Below are 14,890 nucleotides of genomic sequence, written 5' to 3'. Positions count from 1 at the left end.
AGTGCGGGAGCAGCATTGTGAGTTGGTCAGAGAGTGACAGTCGTGTTGCCGTGGTGATGATAAAAGGAGGAAACAATAATGGGAAAGAAGCTGGGCTGGAATGTGATTCAGGTATGAGATGTATATAATCCTAAAAACACCATCCCAGGATAGGTCAGTGTATACACACACATTCTGTAAATAAATTATAGATTCATAGTAACAAAAGCAAAATGTTCAATCGCTCCTTGTGTCCCTGTATTCTTTGTTGACTCTGTCCTTCCAACAGATACCCTTAGACTTTCCCAACCTTTGCTCAGGCACCTGATCATGCAGCACCTGCACACCTGTCCCTCATCACTCATTAAGTCCCAGTGTATATATGCTTACCCCTTTTCACTAATTTGCCATACTGCCATTGTTAAAGCCATTCCTGCCAGTCTGTTCCAAGTTACATAAACCTGCCTGCATTTGCCGTCTGTGATCTGCTTTCTGCCTTTGCAATATCAGTCTGGTTTCCCTTTTTGGACTGCCTCCATTTTGCCAAACTCTAAGCCTGTTTATTGACCATAGTTTTAAGTGGTAGTATTTTCATGTTGAAACAAGTGCTGTTAATTCAACCCAATCAGCTTGTGTGTGTGTCTGCATTTTGGACTGTCTTTCTTGTTGCTCTGTATCTGAACTGTGACACTTTGACTTTCTCCCACTTTCACACTCCCCCTTCTTTACCCATCTTTCCTCTCTCTCTCTCATCCGTCCAGATGTGCTAAGGCCTAGTCATGTTGTGTTCCTCCAGAGACGAAACTGCAGGGGCGAAGACCATCACGCTGCCTGTGCAGGGAGCGAGAGAACCAGACCAGTTTGCAGTGATTCCACCTTCTGTTGGAGGCCATAGACTGCACCCCGCTCAATCTCCATATCAGTATGTGGCCTCAAGGCACCTTAATTGCAGGCAAAAGTGTTGCAATGTCATTTTTTATAATAACTATAGTCAGTGAGGCTTAAAGATGGTTTGACTATTTTAAATTATAAAACTTCAACACTATCACACTTCTTTTTACTGCATATTGAAGCCCAGTTACATCTTCGCATCATCCTTAACTGTATTTGGTTGGGGGGGGGGGGGGTGAGTCAGTGTCTGTCCAGCATCCTCTCTACAGCACACATACTTTTTATTACCTCAACACTTTAGCATCTTACATTAGTGATATCTGTGGTCTTCAGCTCTGAATGGCTTGGCCCAGGAAAGCTGAGGAAGCAAATCACCATCCCTCACTTTACTTATTGCCAACCCTACATTTCCTAGACACCTACACAGACATTTTCATTTTATGCCCACATTAAAAGGTTTAAGAGTTTATTGCAATATGTTTTCCGACTTTTCTGTTCAATTAACTTTTCTCATGCCATTAGAGATATAATTGGATTAGTGAGGTCTCTCTCACATAGGCAGTCCTGGAAGTAATGTTGACATTCCATTAGCGATACTGGATAAAATGTGTGTGTGTGTGTGTTTGTGTGTATCTGTGTGTGTTGGCACAACAGATCATATTACAGGCTCTTAAATGTCTACCTGATCCTTTCAAGCTTTAGTTAAGTGTGCAGTCAGCTTCCTAGGCATTCAAATCAAACACACCCTGACGGTACTGCAGTCCTTTTTGTTTTTCAAAATCCATAAATGTTTTATGTATATTTCATGCCAAGTCCTAAAAAGGTTGGCCGGCATCCCAACAGCAGTTTATACAGTAATGTAGACTGAAGTTAAATATACTTTCAGCTAGGCAGTTTAATGAAAGGGGATGATTATTCCTAGAAAGAAGAGATACACTTGTTGAAGTGTTACTCTAATGCTGCTGTGTGTGAGTACATCCCTTGTCCTTTTTTTCCCAAAATACAGGAAATAATTTTTTGTTTCGTAAACCTTGTTGATCGTGGTCCCAGTTGCTGCGCAGGTAGAGGCATTGGGACCAGGACATACCCTTGTCACTATCACCACAGACCAGCACAACATTAGCTCCATGGCAACACTGGCCGCCCACACTCCCCTCAGGCTGCATACAGGGGACGTGCCTGCATGTATGTGAGTGAGAGAGAAAAAGAGAGAGGGAGTAAGAGAGCAGAGGTTGTTAATTGACCTATTTTTCAGGCTGTTCAGTTGAATCGCGATGAAGGGGGAGACGATAGGATTTTTAATGATGCCACTGGGGAGTTGTGCTTTGCTTCCTCTCCTGACAGGACTTCTAGTGTAGCCACTTCCACTGATAAAACTCTGCTACTGCACCTGTAACTCCTCTGCATACTACACTCACAGCACAGTGCCACTTGTACATTTAATTCCCAGTTCACTCACTGTGTGTGACGTTTTCTATCTTTTTCTAGGTTTCTATGTCTGAGGCGTGCCCTCTGTCAGAGTGACATGGCTTATTATATATGAGGCAAGTCCCAAGTCCTGGCCTCTGATCCTTTGGAGGAGGTGGAGTCAGTTGGCCAATTAAAGCCTAGGCATGGTCACCAATATGCCAGCAGTGTGTAGCTTTTGGTGTCCAGGTGGCAGTCAAGTCAAATGTGATATTTTTAGTAACACAGCCTCATTCCGCAGTTGTCTCTGGACCAGTTGGTAGCCTATATTTTTATATCAAAGTTGTGCATGTGTGTCTGTCCAGCAACTGATGTTTGTCACTGTTAAAACTTCAGGGCTCTAACCAGCAGTCATCAAAGGAAGAGAACAAGCTGAGAGTGGTCTGTAGCTCCCCTGCTACTTTGTCTCAATCCCTCCTCCTCCTCCTCATCCTCCTCCTCCACTCTACCCTCCATTGGGGCCAAACCCTGCCCTCAGTCCCAGTACCCCACAAGTACAAAAAGTTTCTTCATTTACTTTAATTTCCTTTGTTCTTTTTTATCTTGCCTCCCTCCTGCTAGTGGTATAACTTCTTCCTCTTATCACACTTATGTAGAAAGACACTGAAGCACGCACGTGTACAAGTGCACACGCAAACACCACATACACAGACAGAATTACATTAGAAATTCATATTCCTTTGGACTCAGTGCTTTTAACCCCCCCCCCCCCCACACACACACACACACACACACCACCACCACCCCCTCTCTCTACATCCTTCCAACCCTTTCCATTTACTTTCCTGAGAAGTGATGCTGGTTTCCGTAGCAACCATCTGTGTCTGTATCAGAGGGGAGTTTCCTCACACAGACTAGAAAGGATGCCGAGCAAGGGGAGTCACAAAAACACAAACACACGCTCACATGCACGCATATGTGAAACTGTTGATTAGCAATCAGGGTGTCCTTCACACTGACTATTTATTTTTTAATGAGCACAGAGAAAGCTGTTGATTGGCTGATTCCAACAGGAATGGATTTTGAGAATATTACAAATTGGATATTCAAGTCAAATTCATGTAATGTGAGAATGATTTAAGATTTCATTATTTATTTTTATTCCATATTGCACTGAAGTGCCAATAATTATAGCAGTGATAGTTCTGGGGCGTTGGGTACTGAGTTAAAATAAATTCTGTATTGATTCACTTCACCGTATCGATCAGCAATTCTACAGGGTTTTACATCATTTTTTTGGATGAACATGTGTACAGTGGATCGTATGATGACTCTTATGTCACAGGTTATTAGGTCTTAGGTTATTTGTGTTATATAAATAAGAATGGTGTTCAGAATTTTTATGTTGCCTGATATGTTTGTGTCTGTTTCTGTGCTGCTGCGGTGCTCTCTCACTTTCCCGAGGAATGTAGGTCAGGTGGACTGGAGACTGTAAATTGCCTATTGTTGTGAGTGTGTTTCCTGCCTTAATCCAAATGCATGCACAGACAGATCCCACATCCCTTATGACCCTAAACAAGAATATGTGGGTATAGACAATGAACACAATAGGATGAATGAATTAAACTATTGTATCAACCTACATAACAAACTGAGGCATAGACATTCAGTCTCATCCTTTTTACATATTTGTGTCTGTAGTGTGTCTGTAATTTTGAAACACCCTTTCATAAATTATCACTCAAATACAGAATGAATCTACTTGTTTTTTGTGTAAACTACCAGTTGAAATAGGCATGTGTACACTTATCAAATTATTTATTCCAACCGCAGGACATTACTGACAGGAAATAATCCATTTGCCACCTGTGTGTAAACATACTCCGTAACAACTTGGCTAACCAAAACAACTGAGCGGCATCTGGCTACTGATTATATATTTACATTTTCTGAGCCTGTCTCCCATGTAAACTATTGACAGCAGTCCTTACACACTGAGCAAGGCTGCAATTAGCCAACACAAAGCAGTGTGCTCAAACATTCTCAGTGGTTGGAACAGATTGTGTTTACATCTCTCTGCCACCCTGTTTTTCTCCCTCCAGCTCATTTCCCTCCGTCACTCTATTCATTGCATTGCTAAATGACTTTAACAGATATTTTTGGTGTTTTCATATTTTTACCACTGAGAACTGCATTAGAAAGTGAACTCTCTAATCAAAGTGAACTTAATGAATCATCATCGTCGCTGTCTGAATCAGTAGGTTGTCATTGCCAGCTGAGCCGGGATTCACAGTGTGTTACCTCCTCATTAAAGCATCTGACAAGTCTGTCATAAACAATAGGCTGCTAAGCTATTAAACATATGTGCAGTGCTTGCATAGACTAGTTTTGTACTGAACTGGACTAGCATCTGACTGAAAGTACTACTGAACTGAAGATAGTCAGGGTCAGCTCTGGTCATCGGGGTCATATGAATGGTGATGTGCTCATTTACTATATGGGCCACCTGAAGCACAGATAAATAACTGAGGTGTATTTGAACAGTGATGCGTCCTCTTAGTTTAGGAAAAAAGTGAACAACGTATATAGTCAGTGACTATGAGTTTTTGAACTGACCTGAACGCAGTGATTCGCATCAGCAAAGTGATTCCTGATTTCCACCTCTAATTCAAATCTCTAGTCTTCCCAGTGTCATGTAGTAGGTGTGCTGAGCTGCACTTAGTAGGGTTAGACCAGAAGGGGATGCAGTTTGACATCCTCAAATCCCTCTAAGTGACTCCCTCTAACTCCTCTTGCTCAGCCCAAATACTCTTTCACACATGGCGCTGGCAGACACTCAGAGCCGGCAGACTATTTAAGCTACATGGGCAGAATAATTAATGCAGGAAATGATCACAGACACAAGAATGATTAATTCCAAGCTGTGACAAACTGACATGACTGATTGTTTTACCGGGTCACCAGGTTTTTAATGCTCACAGCCATGGAGGAATAGCATCCATCACAGTGACCCTCAGTCCTGCAGCTGTGTATTTCTGTGCGCGTGCATGCAAGCTTGTCTGTATGTGCATAGTATATGTGCATTTGCATGGTTTATACACATATGTGTGTCTGTGTGTGTATATAAGTGTATGATTACTAATTTATTAACTTTGTGACTGTAGAGCTCAGGGGCCAGTACTCTGACTGCCTCTGTGAGATGCTGAAGCAGCACAGACTCACCCTAAACCTCTACAACCTCCCCGATGTAACCCACAAGGGACACACACTTACACTGATATTTCATCATATTTATCTTCTTCTACCTAGACATGGAAGAAGTATAACCTGTCCAACCAAAATATCTTTTTTTGCTGTCTGTCTTGCCTTCAGTCTCAGCTAGCTCAGTTATTTTTACTCATATTTCATGTGTCCATACATCTGTAGGTTTGTGTGTTTCCTACTAAAATAAGAGACTGTTCACCACAGTCTATGGTAAACAGGATCTTCTCATATTGCAAAGACTGTTCAGAATAAAAAGAGGTGGAAAAAATGGAGAGATAATGCAAATGACCTGCTAATTGTGCTACAGATCAACCTGAGTCATCAAAGTCATTACCAACACAATAAGCAATTAAACTGTGAGAGTGCTGCAAATGGTGTTTTTACAATCCAATTACCACCCGTATTTTGGCATTAATATTTTATTTTAAATCCAATTTTCAGTTGTTCTTAATCTTCATATTAAATAGATTCCATGTGTGTGCAAGCGTTTGTCTGTGTGTGGCTATGTATGTGTCATTTTTTATGGCATACAGGCAACAGAGTGAGTTGGAAGATTCTCCTTGAATCAGAGTTTAAAGTTTTATATCAACAAGCATCTGCTTGCATGACCATGACACTCACTCCCTACCTGTGTCTACCTGTAAACCAAAAACAAGTTTTTCTGAAGAGTTTAATATACTCTAGCAGTAGCAAATACATTTTAGCCAGGAATCAAGAGTCTGTCATAACCACTGTGTGTTGTTGTCTTGTGTACCAGAGATGCCATCTGCCCTGTGCACCATGCACTGTGTCAGTGTGTGACAGGACACGGCTTGTCCCTGCAGACTCCCAGGGGCCTCTGACAAGTGGTACAGACACTGACTCTGCTCTGCTGGAGATTGTTGCCATGGAGACACATGGGGTCAGCCAGACCCCTGCTCATCAGTGTTCAGGTCAGTTAATTGTGCGCTGGATATTAATGATGTGTAATGGCTCTGTCCTTGGCAAAGGAGAAACTCAAGCAAACAAACAAAACACTGCGTGTGTCAGTGTGTGTGTGTGTGTGTGTGTGTGTGTGTGTGTGTGTGTGTGTGTGTGTGTGTGTGTGTGTGTGTGTGTGTGTGTGTGTGTGTGTAAATGTACATTAACTCTTGGTCTCTCCAGTGTGATGTGCTTCTTTTCATGGTTTCATCCCTGTGCAGCGTGGGAGGGCCATGGCACAGAAAACCAAACTGTCTCTCAGGTCAGCTGGGTGTTTCGTTAGGTGTTTAAGGGCAGAGTGGGACTGTGATGGCCTATGACAGGCTAGAGGAATATATGGAAGTGAGAATAATGTATGTATAGATGGATAAATGCATAAGTCACTTCTGTGTTGCCCATGTGTCTATGGGAATGTGTCGTGTCTCCGGGTCAAAGTGAGGCCATTCACTATCACAGAAATTAAACATCAACTGAATATACCTGAAAAAACACTTGGTGCATCTGTCTTTGTGCAAACCTACACATCACATTCGTCATACATGTATTACAAGAAACTAAAAGCATGTTAGGACCAGAAAAAAACAGCTCAATACATTTTGCCTACATACACCATGTAGCTATGTTTTTTTTTCTTTTCCTATTGCTCTTGATCAGCTTCATGTAATTTATCACAGAAGAAGACTACAGAGAGTAAGCTGCACTCTGAGACAGAGCAATTTATTGTCCCCTACCTACAGTTTAACATTCTAGTTTGTGTTAAAAGGATCACCACACTATGATCACAACATCAGTAATAAACATAAATAGCCCTTTTATAATCCTCTGCTTGGCAGGGTTTCACTGTACAATGTGCACTCTCCCTCTTTTTTTCATTACCAGCAGGTGTGTCCAGATGCCGAGTGTCTGTCCGCCCTCAGGAGGGGTCTGTTTTCCAGCTGCTCTCTGCCATCCCTCTCGCCATTTCTCTCTTAGGCCTCTTTGCAGGGTCAGTCCCCTCTCTGTCACAACTGCTCTCAGGTGTCCCTGAGAAGCTGTCCTACCTGCCGGCGTTTCACTGCTTCGTGTTGGCCCCGTCTCTAACTGGCCCCCAGCCCAGGGCCGGGCTCACTGTGATTGGTATCAAGGACGTGCTCTCATCCCTCAAGGTGTGTCCCACACAAACATATACACAAAAATCCACATTATTTGTGATGCAGCCTTTTAAAACTTCAATGAGCCGTAAAGTCAGTTTAAAGTCTTATGAGCACATCAAAGCAAATTCAGTGACACAGCATGAAATCTGGGCATCTTCAATCTTGATGAATCAATTCCATGTTTGGACAAATAAGTTGTTACGTTCTCTGTGGCAAAGACTCCCCTTTTATGGAAGTTAGAAAACACAGAAAATGCTTCACTTTTGTTGAATTGTTACACCCCAAAGCTCAACTTGGTGTTAATTTATCTATTTTGTTTTACTTTTGTCAGTGTTCCTTATGTCCTTATAATTAATTTGTCCAATATTAATACTTTACATTGGACACTTCCGAATTAAGCATCAATACTGAGTGTCAACAGAAATTGTTATCAATAAAACACTGTGTGCACCTGCAGCTGTGCGCAGATATCGATTTCTGTTTCACAAGTGTTGGGCTAGTTTAAGGATTTAACTTTGGACATGACAATGCAGTGAGCACTGTTTCGCTTCCTGTTGGGTTTAGTTTCAAAGCAGCAGCCTGAACATTGTGCTTTCTGACCCTTGACAGACAGAGAACAGCTCTTCACTGACAATGTCTGACTCCATCTCCCTGGACAGAGTTCAGACCCCGTCTCCACTCCACCAGTGTAATTATACTCAGCAGACACACATTGTAACAGTGTCAGTCAGTGTCCACAGGTCCAATTCAAAGGTTGAAACACAATTGTCATTATCTGCATACAAAAAACAAATTAAAAACAATCAGCTAATCATCATTTAGTGTCCAGGTGAGACAGCTTGTGTAGTTGCAGAGCTACTTCTTCACTTCCTGAACACATATAGACCATATTGGTTTGCTGGATGTGCACCATTGGCCACCATTTAGTTATTCGCAAGTCTGCTTTTCACTGCGAATCTTCAGGTTTGATTGCTGCACTAAAACACCTATCCTTCATTTCCAATATTTTGGGCAGTAATACAGTAAAAACAAGAATATAAATTATACATCCACCCAGTAATGGTTGTATGAACATACTGTACCAAGGTGTAAATCCATCACAAGGCTTTTAAGTATGAATGAGAACTATGGAGTAAATTAGACCTGCAGTGGCAGCACTAGAGCATAGTATGAAATATGAAGTTATGTAGAATATATGATCATCCTGTATTAGTCATTCAGTAACCAGGAGACACATCAGAAACACATTCCCATTCACCAAGATTTTATTTGTAAGCCTTTTTCAATATACAAGCAAGACACAAAAAAATGTCACCATAGCAACAAGTAAAAAGTATCACTGAATCACTCTCTCCTGATTTATTTCTTTATTCAATGTACAACTCAATTCTGTCACATACTAGTGTGCAAATGGCCTACATGCCCACAATTATTTCATTGAAATCCTCGTAACAGTTCCCACTTCTTCCAAGCAACAGATTTTTGTGCAATTTAACAAGAATCGATCTCGTTTTCACAGGAAGCTTGCAATCAGATGTAAATTCACAACCTCAGTGTTCATTATGATGACATTTAAGCTGTCACGTCACTGTGTTTGTTTTACAAGCAGCAGGAAACAGAAGCAGAGCCAGCGACGGCTTTCCCTGAATCTGAGAGCGGGGCCATGTGCAGACACCGCCGCCTGTGGAGCAGGCACTGATGACATCATCTTCCTTAAATAAAATGTTGACTTCACTGCGGCATTTATTTGGCAGATACATATATATTTAGTGTCTGTATTTATTACAAGCTCTAAACACACATCAATCAACACTGAATTATGCAGAGTGTGGCGTCAACGTAGTAAAATTCTGTAGTAAAAAGACTGTTTCTTAGATGTAATTTGCATTTTCAGCCACAGTGTGTCTCCTTTCCTAAAGCCGGTCAATATTTATGAAAGGAAGTTTGCATAAATCTATAGAGTGCTGAGAAACTGTTGGAAAATATCTGCAAGGCTCATTTCATCCCCTCACTTTTCTCTAGATGTTTGTGCTAAAATCAATGAAGGATGAACCGCACTGCAAACAAATGCAAATCTCTTGCTTCAAAACATATTGAAACCACATATACGTGTATATCAGTGTCCTCAAATGCCCTGATTTTTTCACATATCATTCCACCTGAAAGGGTTTCTAAGTTGACAAGTGTCTTTTACCAGACAAATGACATCTAAGGAGTTTCATGACATACAAAGAACAAACCAGATGGCAAACATGCAAGATTATTTTAACAAAAAAACCTAAGTTTATTAACAGAGAAGCATAAATGAATATGTGGTGGGGTCTTGACAAGGCCAAGTATTTCTCTGCGCATTATTATCATTTAGATAGGCTTCTTATATTACATGATTTTTGTTTTCCCGCTCTCCATTCCCTTTTGGCTGCTTCCGCTCCATGGCAGTGTCACTTGATGACCATCAAGTTCTGGTTCATTTCTCTCAGTTGTGTCACACCAATCTCTGCTCAAACTAGTGCTGTTTCCTCCTGAATGAGCATCCTGGGGAAAGATGGAGAAACATTGCAGTTCAGCTTAGGAGTAAATTTACCAAAAACACATACATACACACACACACACACATATTATACACACAGTTGCCAGTTTATTCACAACTGTCTAAATGTTCAGACTTTGTTGAAACTGTTTGAGAAGTGACTTTATGGTCATTTTGGAGGCTTTAGTGTGTATAATATTATACTGAGACATGTTTCTAATATTTTGCCCAACCTCAATTGTGTAAATGGAGCAAACATTTTGTTGTATTAAACTTTTACATTTTAGACAGGTGTACCTAACAAAATGGCAACTGAGTGTGTGTGTATGTTCTTGTCGAATTTACAGAAAAGTATTTCAGTAGACGTAGCACCCTGTAAACAATCTCCAATGCCATATAAACTGACTCACTGACAAGGCTATAACTGATAAAAGAACATTATAACTGATGCTACCTGCCTTTTCAACAACTGAATCACTTCCAAACAAGTGTGGTGTTAGCGCTAAAGGTTGCTGCTGCACCCATAGTGACAGAAAGCAGAGTGCCCTTGGTTACCACGGCAGCAGAGCACAGGGTAGAGTAGGTGGGTGGGACAGTGAGAGTGTCAGTAAAAACAAACCTCAACCTTCAGCTCAAACCAATTCACCAACATACTGTATTAAGAGTATCATAGTTCATTCAATGTAGTCTGACTGGTGAAGGAACTTGATCTTTTATCACAAACTTTATCAGAAGTATCAGATTAGGTACGTCCTGCTTTATTGTTCAAAGTCCGATCACGTCTGTGTGACTGAAAAACATCTTATTTGTGCTTGCAGTTGACTGTGTAGAAATGGATCAGTGATGATGAATTTCTGTCACAACCACAAGAATCAATGTATGCCTTAGTTGACACCCTGTTCATGAAGAAAACAATGAGAGGGCAACACAAAGGCAAATATTCACGTGTCACATGTGTATTGTACAGTAAAGCTCTGCCACCAGACGCAAACGGATCCCGACAAAGCACCAGGTTTGGGAAAGTTTATTGTACAAAGCTTTGAGCCTGGGCTCAGGTTTAATTACTCTGTAATGTAACTCATTTAAAATTTGATTTTCTTTTTTCTCTTTATATGTCTATTATCTGCGTCCATTTAAACAAAATTACAACAAAAATATAAGCTGTGTCCAAAATCCATACTACATACCAACACTGGTTATAAGGATGTAGTGTGTAGAAAATTAAGTATACTCAAAAACACTTAAAGTTTGACTGTTGATGTACACTGTTCTCCTACAGTGCAGGATACATAGAAAATTAGAGAAAATAAAACAACTGTGGATCCTCTTGAAACACCTCGGAAAACAAAACAAAAAAAATAGTTTTTGGAAAAGTGTTTTGCCGTTTCTTTAAGTTTAATTTACTGGACCCAAAAAGCCATCGATAGCATTGGGAGTAGGGTGTGCGCCTACATCTTTGTGATACATAAATTGTGACTGAAATGAAGAAGATGCTACGGTGGAAGACATCCAAGTAAAAACACAGGAGTCTCTGTACATGGTGACAAAAGATGACTGCAGGAAATATTTACAGGAATGGGACAAGCGCTGGGATTAGTGTATCGCATTTCAAAGAGACTACTTTGAAGGGGATTAGAAAGGTACTACTGAAAGATTTATAATGACAGTTTCACAATTCCAGGAATTTTGAGGTCCCCCATTGTATATTATTGTCTGTTAGTATTAAACAGTTAAGTATGTTGATTTCTTGCATACCACCTGCAGGAAACAATATGGATTAGTATGCACATGGGACACATCAATAGCTTTGGTTGGTTTCAGGTCAGGTTACCAGTCAGGGTCTGATTTGGGTCTTAGTTTTTGGGCTTGTGCAGGGACATGTGATGCCTTTTGTCATATGGTATTAAACGGCAGTACACTTAAAAGTCATGAATTATCTATTATTAGTACATGCATGTGTACACACAAGACGAAGGTTAACAATTTTCTTCACTATGCAGAATATAACTGTGTTCTGTACCTTCTGTCAGACGAGCTTTCCCTCCTGTAGGCTGGCAGAGGACTGTGGAACAGCCGACACAAAGCACTACAGTCTGAGCGTGACTGAACACTGTGGTGATCTTGTAGCATCCTGCAAACAGCACACACACACACAAACAGATCATTGGATGGGACAGCTGTGAAACTGTGATACAGTGAACAACAGCCTCCTGCCAACATTTCTGTACTCAATTATTTGTGTCCTTGCAGCGGTTTGTTAAAACGAGTCAGTTAAAACTCACTTCACAGACAGCCACAAGTGTCACTGTATGCCTTATTTGACACCCCTGTCACTAAGAAAGCAATGAAAGGGCAACACATAAAGGCAAATGTAGATGCGGAAGAGGGACTCAAACCCTTTACACATAAAATGATCAAAATCAAAACTGAATTACACTCAGTTAAGGTTTAATTGCATTTAGGGTTCATTTTAAATTTCAATATCAAGTATATTCTGTATAAAAAAAATGTAGCCTATTAAAATATCAAAAATAAAAAGTAATGGTTGACTATAATTATTGTCTCCTTTTTACTCAAATGAAATGCCACTACTTTATCACAAAGTTGTAATTTTTTTTTTTTTTTTTACTTTGTTCCAGTGTTTATGATGCCAATTATGATCAAAGTCTGGGGCTTTGCTACGTAAACAAACTCACCTGGACATTTGACATCCATAAAATATGAATTAGGACTCTGGACGAGACGTTTTTTCTTGTGTCTCCTCTTTTCATCCTCAGAGCTGGGATGCAGCAGATCCTTTGCAAGCTGAAAAGAAACAGACAACAGATGAATGTCAGTCTATATTGATATTTTCATTTTATCCAGGGCGTTTTCTATTATTCTAACATAATGAGTTTCAGTTTTAGTCAACTTCCAGTTTATTTCAATATAATGAGTTTCAGTTTTAGTCAACTTCCAGTTTATTCTAACATAATGAGTTTCAGTTTTAGTCAACTTTCAGTTTATGTCGATCTTACAACACTAGACAAAGGTCAGAATCAATTTACTACACACCTTTAAAATGAAAGTAAATATGGTCAAATTAAGAAAGACAAAATATTCCCAGGGTTATTAAAGTGATTTCTGGAGCCCTTCTGGGGTCAGCTGACAAAAAAGAAAGATCCATGTGTTTAGAAATATGTGTGCACAGTTTATAAACCATGCTCGATTTATGAATCCATGCCTACGGATTTGCAATCTATTATGAACTGTATAACTATTATAATACTATTGTATTACTAATTTATCATTAATACTAACATAGTAATAATATAATTATTAATATGCTAATATAACATCTATATACTATACTACATTCATTATAGTAGGGCTGGGAAAAATATCGATATTATATCAATATTTCCTGGTTTTAAAGGCTGCATTAGAGTAAAGTGATGTAATTTTCTGAACTTAGACTGTTCTAGTTTTTCTATTATTTGCTTTTACCCACTTAGCCATTATATTTACATTACTGATGATTATCAAAAATCTCATTGTGGAAGTATTTTGTGAAAGCACCAATAGTCATCCCTACAATATTGTCGCAATACCGATATCGAGGTGTTTGGTCAAAAATATTGTAATATTGCCCAGCCCTACACTGTACTACACTACTATATACAATAATATAATTAACAATATATCATTTTCAAAAATACAATTATAAGACTTAAAATACTTATAATAATAGTTAAACGTTTTATTTTTTTTATATTAATCTGTGCGCAGATTTACACATGAATCTTTTAGTGATTAATTACAGAAGATAAAACGTTATTTAGGTCTAATTTAGGAAAGTTTGATCCTCCAAAAGAAACGAACACGTGACTGATAACCAACGCAGCCAATTTTAATTAAATACGCAGTTTTTATGTTGAAGCTGGTGCCGGGTTTGACCAGCTATAACTACCATACTGACATGAAGTCATCTACAACATCAGATGTTAAATGTAACAGTATATTGTATAAATAACTATATATTTTTGTACCGACTAGCAACGTGCGCCGCTGTCGCTACACGTGTTCCGCCATATTAACGTTACGTCCGCTCACAGATCTTTACATTTAAATAACAGCGACATCAAAACGTTGAAAACATCAGAAACAAAACACAATTTAACAACACATTATATTCTCACTGTCAAAACACTTTTCATCGATCGATGGCGACTGTAAAAGCCGTGATGTTACTTACTGGCATGTCTGCGTGTTTGGACTCTGACCGGAAAAAGTCACACTGACGATAAACCGGAAACTGTTGGCTGATGAGCAAACACCCGGGGAGGGAAACTTACTGGCATAAATGTTTTTTGTTTTTGTTTTTTTTTTTGTTTTTTTTTAAATATATGGTGTTTTCAATCTGTGATTCTGTAAAAAAAAAAATAAAAAAAAATAAATAAATAAATAATTAACCACCTATTTGATAAAGTGTTTTAAAAATGTGCATAAGTGTATTACACCCGTTTCTGATTTGTGGATGAACTCATATAATCGATAAAACTTGTGGTTAAATCACCACTTTTGAAAAGATGTATAGTTATTTTTTGGTATCTGTTTATATTTTTATCATTTATTTAGTATTTAAGTCTTGCTTGTTTGGAGAAGAAGAGCTCGTCAGGAACTATTCTACTATTAAACTACAGTTAGCCTGTTAAAAACTACAAATTTATAATTAAAAATGTATATA

The 14,890-nt window shown here is 39.3% G+C and overlaps 1 protein-coding gene and 2 non-coding genes across 4 annotated transcripts; all 3 read right to left on the bottom strand.

Annotated features, from left to right (window-relative positions):
• Positions 1–8,986: 8,986 nt before the first annotated feature.
• Positions 8,987–14,506, bottom strand: rps27.2 (ribosomal protein S27, isoform 2). 2 transcript variants are annotated; one of them, XM_067601426.1, is made up of 4 exons: positions 14,399–14,506; positions 12,861–12,969; positions 12,185–12,295; positions 8,987–10,169 (listed from the first exon to the last, which is right to left on the bottom strand). In XM_067601426.1, exons 1-4 carry the CDS (start codon positions 14,402–14,404, stop codon positions 10,141–10,143), a joined length of 255 nt encoding a protein of 84 aa, XP_067457527.1. In that variant the 5' UTR covers positions 14,405–14,506; the 3' UTR covers positions 8,987–10,140. The 2 variants fall into 2 exon arrangements, with proteins under 2 accessions (XP_067457527.1, XP_067457526.1); XM_067601425.1 differs by lacking the exon at positions 14,399–14,506 and adding an exon at positions 14,343–14,375.
• LOC137192026 (small nucleolar RNA SNORA13) lies at positions 10,969–11,100 on the bottom strand. The gene has a single exon (XR_010930488.1). It is a non-coding gene; the product is annotated as a small nucleolar RNA SNORA13 (small nucleolar RNA).
• Positions 12,401–12,532, bottom strand: LOC137192034 (small nucleolar RNA SNORA13). Its single transcript, XR_010930495.1, has one exon. It is a non-coding gene; the product is annotated as a small nucleolar RNA SNORA13 (small nucleolar RNA).
• Positions 14,507–14,890: the final 384 nt, after the last annotated feature.

Source organism: Thunnus thynnus, chromosome 10, assembly GCF_963924715.1.
Source record: "Thunnus thynnus chromosome 10, fThuThy2.1, whole genome shotgun sequence".
In the NCBI taxonomy this organism is placed as follows: domain Eukaryota; kingdom Metazoa; phylum Chordata; class Actinopteri; order Scombriformes; family Scombridae; genus Thunnus; species Thunnus thynnus.
The sequence above is the reverse complement of the archived record's forward strand: the minus strand, read 5'-3'. Positions and strand labels throughout refer to the sequence as shown.